General features: G+C 44.4%; 1 protein-coding gene across 1 annotated transcript; it reads right to left on the bottom strand.

The window, feature by feature from the left end:
* Positions 1-4,432: 4,432 nt before the first annotated feature.
* uts1 (urotensin 1) lies at positions 4,433-6,357 on the bottom strand. The gene is made up of 2 exons (XM_015947754.3): positions 5,474-6,357; positions 4,433-5,305 (listed from the first exon to the last, which is right to left on the bottom strand). Exon 2 carries the CDS (start codon positions 5,294-5,296, stop codon positions 4,868-4,870), a length of 429 nt encoding a protein of 142 aa, XP_015803240.3. The 5' UTR covers positions 5,297-5,305; positions 5,474-6,357; the 3' UTR covers positions 4,433-4,867.
* Positions 6,358-11,037: the final 4,680 nt, after the last annotated feature.

Below are 11,037 nucleotides of genomic sequence, written 5' to 3' on the forward strand. Positions count from 1 at the left end.
CAGGTCATGCTGTCATTGCCCACGTGAGCATTGAAGTCCCCCAGCAGGACAATTGAGTCCCCTGATGGAACACTATCTAGCACTCGTCCCAGGGACTCCAAAAAGGGTGGGTACTCTGAACTGATATTTGGCCCATAAGCACAAACAACAGTCAGGACCCGTTCCCCGACCCGAAGGCGCAGGGAAGCTACCCTCTCGTCCCCCTGGGTAAACCCCAACACACAGGCAGAGAGTCTCGGGGCTAACAAAAAGCCAGCCCCAGCCCTCCGCCTCCCACCCGGAGCAACTCCAGCAAAGGAGAGTGTCCAACCCCTCTCAAGGACTTGGGTTCCAGAGCCAATGCTATGTGTCGAGGTGAGTCCGACTATATCTAGCCGGTACTGCTCAACCTCTGCCACAAGCTCCTGCTCCTTCCCCGCCAGCGAGGTGACGTTCCATGTCCCAAAAACCAGTTTTCTTGTCCGGGGATCGGACCGCCAAGGCTCCCGCCTCGGTCTGCCACCCGATCCACATTACACCGGACCCTTCATGTTCCTCCTGCGGGTGGTGGGTCCACAGTTGGATGAGCCCATGTATCCGGTTCGGGCTGGGCCTGGCCGGGCCCCATGGGCGAAAGCCCGGCCACCAGGCACTTGCTCACAGGCCCCAACCCCAGGCCTGGCTCCAAGGTGGGACCCCGCTAACCCTCCGGGCCGGGTACTCCGACTCTTTGAATTTACATCCATGAAAGATCATCTGAACTGTTCTTTGTCTCACCCTTCACCTAAGACCAATTTGTCATGGGAGACCCTACCAGGGGCACAAAGTGCCCTAGACAACATAGCTCCTAGGATCATTAGGGCACTCAAACTCCTCCACCGCGATAAGGTGACGGTTCAAGGAGGAGGCCTCTAAAGCTGTAACTCCTGTAAATGCTAAAGATGCCGTTTGACTTTTTTAAGTTTTCTGTCATTTTTATTAAATTGTTAGAATGGTTTTCAAGAATCTGTACAAATGTTTAAATTTCATTTATTTAGCTGAATGAACTGTCTGACTCTACACGTTTGTCCTGAACTCACAGCAAAAGCACAATGCCACCACTCTACCGTCAGTTTTACATAACAACACCACAGCTGTTTGTGTGATAAATGCAGGTAAATGTTTCCCTTCTTATTCATGTTGAACAGAAACTTTTACAATACTCAAATTTTACAAACTCAGCTGAAGATGTTTCAGATTCCACCATGCTCTGCCAAATGGTGCTAAACGCGACCAAGGAATCCAACAATGTTGGAGTCTTAGTCGCCTCTGTCAGTGCTCCCCAGGGCAGCTGTGGCCATATCGTAGCTCATCACCACCAGTGTGCAAACGTGTGTGTGTGTGTGTGTGTGTGTGTGTGTGTGTGTGTGTGTCAAGCTAATCCCAACTTTGCGCCTTAACGTTCGCAACGTAGCAAGTGACAACTAAGTCTAAGTAACTTACTAGACAACAAATTAAGTTACTTATCTACACTTGGCTAACAATTTACAAGTGTAGATAAGTAACTTAATTTGTTGTCTTGTAAGTTACTTAGTTGTTACTTGTCTAAGCTAAGGAGCAAACGTAGCAAAACTCCAGGCAGATGCCACCTCGGTCACAATAACCCTCCACGTTCACTGCTGAGAAACTCGGGGACTGAGCCACCAGCGCCCTTCACACCCGGACACGTTCTGGTGGATCATTTCAACTTAGTCTTTCTAGCTCAGTGCTCCAAAAGTTTTTGGATTGAATACTAGAGTGTCCACCCCTGGGCTTGAACCTTGGGCCTTCTGAGAACCAAGCCACTGCCTTCCAGCCTGAGCTACACAGTTGGCTGATGAGGCATTCCTTCAGACAGGATTTGAGTGCTTTGAATAATGTTGATCAAGTGTAAAAGCAATAGTTCCTTGTGGGATTGAACACCAAGCCACTGGAACACCATCCTAAAGCCTTGCAGGCTGAGCTACAGAGACAGGTGACAATTAGCTGTGGTTTAGGAGTTTTCACCTTCTGAAAGTTTCATATAAGGTGTAAAACAAACAGATCCTTCAGGAACCAAACCCTGATCTCTCAGCATGCTAACCCAACCCCGTGCGGCCCGAGCTAGCTTTGACCTGACCTTCCAAGGCCTAAACGTTTATCTGAAGCTCTGATCTCAGCCTCTCGCCAGACCTTTGTTGGCAGAACCTACTGGACTCCTAGAAGTAGAAAGATTTATGTAAAGCCTTTTATTAATTACTTGTGACTGACTGTTAAGTGACTCTGTAGGTTTTCTGAAACCTTTACCAAGTCCCCCACTCTCTCTGTACACCAACAGGTCTAATCTCTCAGTTCATCGGTTGTTTCTGTTGCTACTTCAGACGTTTCAAGTCCTTGTAAAGTTATTTTTGACACTTCTTGACTAATTTGATCTGTGATTTTTTCATATCAGACACTTTGAATTCCAACTTCTCACAGTTGAAAAATGAAAAACCAACCTGGAACTGATCCTTCATACACTAGAGCTCCAACCCGTCCTCTTCCTGCCTGAGCTATCCAACACAACCACAACCTGTCACTCAGAGCCAGCTGTTACAAAATACAGAGATGAGTTAATACACGGGATAACTCAAAATAAAATACAGAAATTTGGGGGTTTTAGTTTATTCATTTAGCAAAGTGACACAAAACATCCCGACATGCGTTTTTGGTCTGTGGAAACCAGAAAAAAGTCATGTATGCACGAGGAGAACATGCTCTGTAAAGCTGCAGCTGGGATTCAAACCTGCAACCGTTCTTGCTGTGAGGCAACAGTGCAAGCAGCTGGACCAGGATGCAGCCATTGTTTAGCTATTGAGCAGAAACTAGTGAATCTTGGGCTGAAGACAAACTACAACAAGCAAAAGAGCAGTTGAGTCTCAAAGATTAACTATCAGAACCCAAACCCAAAGTTTAGACCCATAAAGGAGCAAGTGAAGGGAAATTATCTCGAGTTTAAACTCAATCGGAAGTCAAATCAGGTCAGAAAAGTTGCCGCTTGTTTCATTCATCACCACATGTTTGACAGCAGCATCAGTTCTTCTCTGGGTCCAAATGGGTCAGAACGTATCATCACAGACAGATTAATGATGTTTACCCTGCAGCCGTCGCAACATTGATCCCTAAAAAGAAAAGAAAAAGTGTCATTTGAGTTTTCTGGCTCAAAAACACATATTGATCCATTCATCCTTCATCATTTGGGCTCTGTTTCTGGCTCAGCGTGGGTTCGTTTTAGGCTTCTGTCGTCAGACACAAATCTAGACTGAAGGATATCTAGCAGCTATTTACAAAAGTTATTATTAAAAGTCGTTCATGAAAGAAGAGCCAAACTTCTCTGAGGAGCTGCAGGACTTTTGATTCTTGTCTGAGACTCTTGGAAACGTTTGATGAGATTCATCAGAATAAATGACACTAAATCTTTGTTTAATCAGATTCACTAAACTTAAACCAAAAATCTAGTTTATGTTCTAATGTAGTAAAACAGAAACTCAGAATCAAGTTTGCTTTGTTGGTTTTAAACCAGAAAATTCAGATTTTTCTCATTCTCGGTGCCAAATCTAAGAGAGAAAAGTGTAAAAATGAATAAAAAATAAAATTATTTTCTTGTGGTACTCAGAAGGTTAACTAGAACAGCTGGAGTTTAAGTCTGAAGCTTTGAGTACAGAAAAAAAATCACTGAAATAAAAAAACAGAATTTATGGAGAAGATTGAATAATAGGTTAAACATTATTTACGTTATCCTACAATTAAAATAATCATTCTTACATTTTTCTTATGACAAAAAAAACAGAAACTCCAGAAAATACTGAACTAATAAAAACTCTAAAATAAAAAATGTCCAATAATTTAAGTTATTTACACTATTATCTCTTTATTGCCCAAAAATCATTTATAAACAGGATAAATGTTCATTTTTTTCCTTTTGTGTGGAAGTCAAAAGGGTCATTGTTCATATTTATGACATAACAGGAAGTGCTTTGAGGATGAAGCAGTGAATGGATGAATGATGCTGGTAAAACACGTGACTTCAGTCACAAACAAAAACAATGAATCTTTGCACAATATAAGTCAAAAGCAACATTTTTCTCGCATTAAACTTTTTTATTACAAAATAGAAAGGGCAAAAAGGCTTTTTTAAATATTTAGCTGAAACAAAGTGAAAATGCAACAGACACAAAAGTGAGGCAAAGACTGTTTTTGTACTTTTCTTGTTGGTCAGCATGCTACAGTTGTTACAGTACAGGTGAATCTGCTCAAACAGCAAGGTGTGGAGATGATCATCCACCTGTTCCTTATCTGGGGGGCTGCAATCACAACACAAGGTTTAAATATTCACACATTTAAACACAGATTCTTTATCAGGAGCTTCTTTAGCACCAAGATCTTCAGTTTGGGTTAAAACTGAAAGTTTGTTTTTTTCTGCAGCTTCAGATGCAGTTTTGTTGTTTCAGATCACCTTATCTTATGCTGCTGAAGTGATTTTAATAATAAACACATTTAACCAATCAGGGGGTCTTAATTCTGTTTGATCACCCAGCCCGGAAGTCAAACTGAAACCGTTCATGCTCACATCAGATCGCTTTAGGCACAAATGATTTAAAAAACGAGAAAGTCCAGAAGCATTAAAACGAGACGTTGACGGTTTCCGTTTAGCTGTGACGTCACAGGTCGAGAGTTGTTGGTTTGTGGGATGAGATGGTGAGAGAGATGGAAACCCTTTCCCCTGGTGTCTCTTAGATAACACACGATAGACACTGATGTGATGCGTAAAATGGCACCATGTGCGTAAAATGTTGCGCGAACTGGAGCTCATCTCACAGGTTCTGCGCTGTTGGAGGACGAGGTCAGGAGGTTACTTTCCCACCTCGTCGAGGACTTTGCGGTTGAGCTGCGCCTGCTCCCGCTGGCTCTCCATCTTGGCCATCTGGATCATATTCCTCAGCAGGTGGAAGGTCAAGTCGATAGAGAGCGGCGGCTCCTCGCTGCGCTTCAGCAGCTGCGCGACGGCCCTCAGCGCCTCCTCCTCTCCCTCCTCCTCCGGCAGCAGGTGGAGGTGGTCCGGGTCTCTCCTCTGGAGGATCCTCAGGACGTTGTCGCCCAGGAATTCCGACGCGGTTCCGTCTGCGTCCGCTTTGAGAAGCATTCCGTCCAGCTGCTGCGCCTGGAGGCGGCCGCTGCCATCCAACCTGCCCGGGAGGAAGCGCGGTCTGCCGGCGGCGGGGCGGAGGTGTGATGAGAGGAGGACCGAGAAGAGGAGCAGGAGGAGGGGGACAGACTTCATGTCCAGCAGCTAAAGAGGTTTACAGAAAAAAAAATTCTTAACTTACTAATTCTGCACTTTAAAAGAATTTTAAGCAATAAATTAATTTAAAATAGATTTATTGTTAAAAGAAATGTATTTAAAAACAACAGATTTGAGGTTTCAGGTAAATAAAAGCAGCTCGAGAAAAGAAAACACCTGTTGAACCCTCAGGACTCGCTTTACTCTCTGCTGCTGCAGCTGATAGGGTCGGTCTCCGGTTCGGTTCCGGGTCTGGGAGGTCCTGTGAGTGGAGTCCGCAGAAGGTCCGGAGGGTTTTATACATGCAAACGGCTCCTTATGACGTCAGTGCAAAGAAAGTAACGAGCGTATTGGAAAGTGGACAACTCCGGAGACGCAGCCGCGCGCGCTCCCGAGAGCTGCACGGACTCCGGGAGCGGGTTTTGTGTTTTACTTGTTTCAGATCCTCTCTGGCTTGTAAACAGGAGGAGAACAAGTCAAAAGCTGCAAGAAGAGGAAAGTAAATCGACTGAAATGACGCGTAGCAGCTCACATTTTAACACTTTGCTGCTGAATTCAATTCAAGTTTGTTTATATAGCGCCAAATCACAAGAGTCGTCTCAAGGCACTTCACATAATAAACATTCCAATACAGGTCAGGTCATTAAGCCAATCAGAAAAAAGTTTCCTATATAAGGAACCCAGCAGGTTGCATCGAGTCACTGAATGCGTTTCATCACCCGAGTATAAAACAAAAATCGAATCAACTGGAAACAAATTACTTTTATTTGGATATGCGGACTAAAACCTGCTTACATGTAACCTAAAGGGTCCGTGTACATGACAGCCAAACGATTTTCCTTTGGGAAACAAAGGGAAACGAGCCGTTTTGCCGATCACCAATCAAAAAACGAAATAAAGTAAACGGAAGTCGACTCATTTTTTGCTTTTCTATTTTCAACATAAAAAAGGAAAACGGAAAACAAACTTTTTTTTGTTTTTCGATTGTGTATTTCAAGATGAAACGTTTAAATCAGAAAATAAGGGGAAAGTAAAGTCACATGTAAGTAGTTTGAATTTTAAAAGTTGACCTGAAACAAAGTTTCTACATCCGTTTGTGCGTCAGAAGCTTTTAAACAAGAAATGAAAAGTGTGGAGCTGTCCGTGGTGCTGAATCCCACTTGATGACAAAAACAACTCTTTTCTCTCGTTTTACATAATGAAGGACTTCACAATCCTCCAAATCTGGCATCAATCCCTGAAAACCATTCTCACCCTCCCAGTAATCTCCATGACTAATCAGGTCTGACATCACTGCAAAAAAACAAAAAGAAAAAAGAGAACAAAAAATTTAATATTTGAGTTTGATCTCCCCTCAGTTAGAGCAGCAAGTGGGAGCAGAATAAACAGTTTCATTATAAACTAGAAGTTTGAAGTCTCCATTTAGGAAAAGCGAAATTATAACGGAGTGATTTTTATTCAGAAAATAAAACCGGTTTCTTGCCTTTTCCTCACTGGAAGAGTAAACAGTCAAAGTTAACGCCCAACAAAAACCTTCCTATTGATGTTCTCATGAATAGCTTAATATTTAAGTTTCTCCCAAACATTAAAAGTTATCCCAGAACATCAGCAGCTCCTGAGTATCTCTGCCCTCTGCTGCCCCGGCTCTCTGGGGAGATGCTCACATCCCTCCAGGAGGTAAAAGAGGCTGTTTGGCTGATTTTCAGCACATTCGTCAGCTGCTTCCTGCCTGCAGATTAAACCAGAGTGTTTGTTGCCAGCTCAGCTTGGAGGCTGAAAATCACACAACAGCTCTAAAACGCAGGCTTTCCATGAAGGTCAATGAGGTCAAACACTGAGAATAAATCTAAAAGTTTAACACAACAGAGATGTTAATGATGCAATAAAGATGCTAAAAAACTTGAAGAAACATGGTCAAAAACGTAATAAATCACTCGCGTGTTAATCTGAATAGAGTTTAACGTGCTTTTTAACCCTCTGATGCATGAATTATGAGATCTTCAACCATGATTTTTTAAACAATTTTTTTCATTCATTTTTAGATGTGAATGAAACAAATTTCAACAAATATTTTTGTACCATTTTGTTAATTTACAAATACTTTATTACATGTCCATCTCAGTGGACAACGTGCATTCTGAACATGAAATATGGTGGCTTGACTTACTGAAGTCCAAATGGAGGGGCTCACATGCAATAAAGTCTTCATCAGCTGTGCTTAATAGCAAAAATAAAGAAATAACAATTTTGAGTACCTGTCCACTGTAGTGATCATTATGCATCAAAGGGTTAAGTGAAATGTAATAAAAATGCTCAAAAATATTTAGTTTAATATGTAGGAAATAAACCAACAATTCGGCTTTCTAAATGTTAATGAAGCCTGATAATCATTTTAAAAGTTTCTGCTCTCCATTACATTTTGTTTGACTCTTTTGGTACTTTTTTAGTTTTTAAAATAACCTTACATTTTAAAATAATTTTTGCTTATTTATTTTTTTCCATGAAATTGTTTGTTAAACTTTAGTTTCTGATTTAAAAAAATATTCGTTTGGGCCTCTAGAGGTCTTGTTCATTTGTTGTTTCGGTAAATCTGCTGTGGTCTCGTATGAATGAATGAATGAGTGAATGCCTGGTGAGTCTGTCTCTGGGAAAATAAAACCCTCTGGTGCTCCTGTTTCAGGAGGTAGAAGTTAGTCAGAGGATAGGAGGCAGAAAAGGACAGGATTATCACTCTTACTCATTAATAATCATGGCAAACAAAGATCTTGTCTCTGATTGGCTAACAGCACTGTGACTCTTCTGCTGCCTTTAGGCACTTTCACACCCTTCCTCGGGGAACCCTTTCAGCACCCTCAGACCGTTTAGAGGCGGGAACAACAAATCCGCCTCCGACAGTTAACTTTAAGTGTCGGAATAACACCACCAAGAAGCTAAGCTAACGGCACCAGTGCTCATTAAATGCTTTACGAGAATACTGTAATGAGCTATCAGATCACAAGTATCACGTCGAGGCTGCTAGAGCATGCAGAGTGAGTCGGGAGATGACTAATCCAAGAACAAAGTAGAAATTCACCAAAAAGAAAGCTACATGATTATATTCATTTGGTACAAACATATGCTCACTCTCAGCAGCTATCGCTATTGATTTAAACCCAAAACGGACAATTTCCTGTTGCAAACTTCTGTTATATCAAAAGAAGAGAAACATCTGTAAATGTAATGTACCTGCTTTCTTTACCTGTTGGATTTGGGGAGGTGTGCTGGCGGCAGCAGGAGTATACGGGATGCAGCCCAGTCGGTTTCTAAATAAACACGAATTGGAACACAAAAGATGCAGAAATTGTCATGATTCTCATGCCGAGGTGAGTGCTCCCCCTCAATTAACCACCTTTGAGGTTCTGTTTTCCACAGGTGAGGAGCGGAGGGGTACCAGCTGAGCCGAATAAGTCATTAGGAGCTCGGGTTTAAAAGGAGGGTGGAGACACCACTCAAAGCCGGATGATTACTCCAGTTTTGGATTATCACCACTACCATCACCTACTCTGCTACGAACCACGGATATTCATATACTATGTCCCATCCTCCTCCACGGCTCCTGTATCTCCCCTCTCCGCTTCCTCACCTCCCGCCCGGCTGGGTCTCCGCACTCGTTCACCTCGGCCCACCACTTCCCCATAGCTCACTGAGCTTGGACTCTGAACAATCGCCTCACGGCATCATTCACTGGATTTCCAGTGCTCCTTTGGTTTCCATTTTTGCAAAATAAAAGACTAATTTCTTACCTCCCAACTCCCGTGTTGATTCTGCATGTCTTGGGTTAGACGCCTTCCACAAGTCATGACAGAATCATCCGGCCAACAAGCTAACCCAGCAGAATTAGCACTGGCAGACCTGGCTACCCAGATGGCACAGCAGGAACAGACTCTTCCCGTCCTAACTGATCAACTGGCAGTCGCCAATCAACGCTACCAGCAGTTGGAGGCTCTGGTTCAACAACTACACGATTGGTTGCCAGCTCCAGCTCCAGCCCCCACCCAGGCTCCATCAGCAGTCCCGAAACCATCGCCACCGTTCCCAGCGGCTGTGGTTCAGCCCAGACTGGAAGTTACTGGTCCTACGGAACTCACCTACTTCCGCCTAGCTCCGCCTCCGCCATGTCCAACGTTTTCCGGTGAATTCGAGGATGGATTTGGATTTCTGGTGCAGTGTCGCCTGGCCTTTGAGCGCTTCCCAAGTGCCTTTTCTTCGGATTCAGCTAAGAATTCTTTTATTGTAGAGCTGCTAAGGGGCAAGGCTCTTAGATGGGCTGAGGCTAAGAGTTGCAACTCCAAGTTTTTATCTGGCCCCTATGAGGAATTTCTGGATGATTTTAAATTGACTTTTTGTAGTTCCGAGACCGTCACTGACAAACGAAAAAGGTTATTGCACCTCTCCCAGGGGCGGCGAACGGTTGCTGACATGGCACTGGAATTTAGAACATTGACGACTTGGAACAACGACGCCTTAAAGGCAGCTTTTATTTAGGCGCTCAATGATAAAGTGAAGAACCAGTTGGCTCTGTGTCCTGAGTCGTCCACCCTGGAGGGTCTTATTACGCTCTCAGTCTCAATCGACAAGAGACATCGAGAGCTTCACGGGACATCATCGATGGATCCATCTTCGTTTTCCACACGCCGTCAATCCAGCCTTGGACTGGTGGGTAGCAACATTGAAAATACAACCACCCGGTTCACCCTCGCCTGCTCTGTGATGTGGGAGGGTCAACGCCACCAGGTCACTGCTCTGAGACTGGGAAATCCCCACAGTTCCTCTTCAAAAACCCATGCCTGTTTCCTCACTAGACAGAAGGTCGTTATCCACCATCACGCACAGGACTACGCTGCTCCAGCTCAGAGCCTCAGGTAATCACATTGAGACAATTTCACTCTTTGTGTTTCCATCCCCTCAGACCCCGTTCGTGCTAGGACACTCTTGGCTTGCACAACACAACCCGCACCTAGATTGGCAAGACAACAGAATCGAGGCTTGGAGTCCGACGTGCTAACAGAGTTGTCTCAACTCGGCTTCTCCAGTCTCGAAGGGATCCGACGCGACCTCTGTTGAGCCTCCTGACCTCTCACAAGTACCAGCAGTCTACCACGACCTGCAACAGGTTTTTAGCAGGGACCGAGCAGCGACGCTGCCTCTGCACCGCCCTTTCGATTGTGGTATCGATTTGCTCCCCGGCGCTCCGCTGCCTTCCAGCCGTCTCTACAGTCTCTCCAAGCTGGAGAGGAACAGCATGGAGAGCTACATCTCAGAGGCCTTGGCCAACGGGACCATCAGACCCTCAACATCTCCCTTGGGTGCTGGCTTCTTCTTTGTCGCAAAGAAGGACGGTTCTCTTCGTCCCTGCATCGATTATAGAGGGCTAAACCAGATCACAGTAAAGGACAAGTACTCTCTCCCACTGCTGTCCTCCACCTTCGAGCCCATCCAGGACGCCAGTTTTTACCTGTTTGGACCATAGACTGTACATATACTGGACAATTCGATTCCATAGGCTTCAATAACACGTTATCTGTCCATAATGGGAGGTGTCCACCACCGCCATTTTGACCGTGTCACAGGTTCCGTCCAGCCCAGACAATTCCATAAAAGGGAAGAGAGGAGGCGCTGAGGGTGGGGCTGTAAGGCTGGGCTCGAGTGACGACACCCAGGCGAACTAGCTACGAGCTAACCTGAAGCTAACCCTGGCTAAC

Source organism: Nothobranchius furzeri, chromosome 2 (assembly GCF_043380555.1).
Source record: "Nothobranchius furzeri strain GRZ-AD chromosome 2, NfurGRZ-RIMD1, whole genome shotgun sequence".
Lineage (NCBI taxonomy): Eukaryota > Metazoa > Chordata > Actinopteri > Cyprinodontiformes > Nothobranchiidae > Nothobranchius > Nothobranchius furzeri.

What these genes read in the sequence shown, in the direction of transcription:
- uts1 (XM_015947754.3), bottom strand. Translation starts at nt 5,296, where the DNA reads ATGAAGTCTGTCCCCCTCCTCCTGCTCCTCTTCTCGGTCCTCCTCTCA.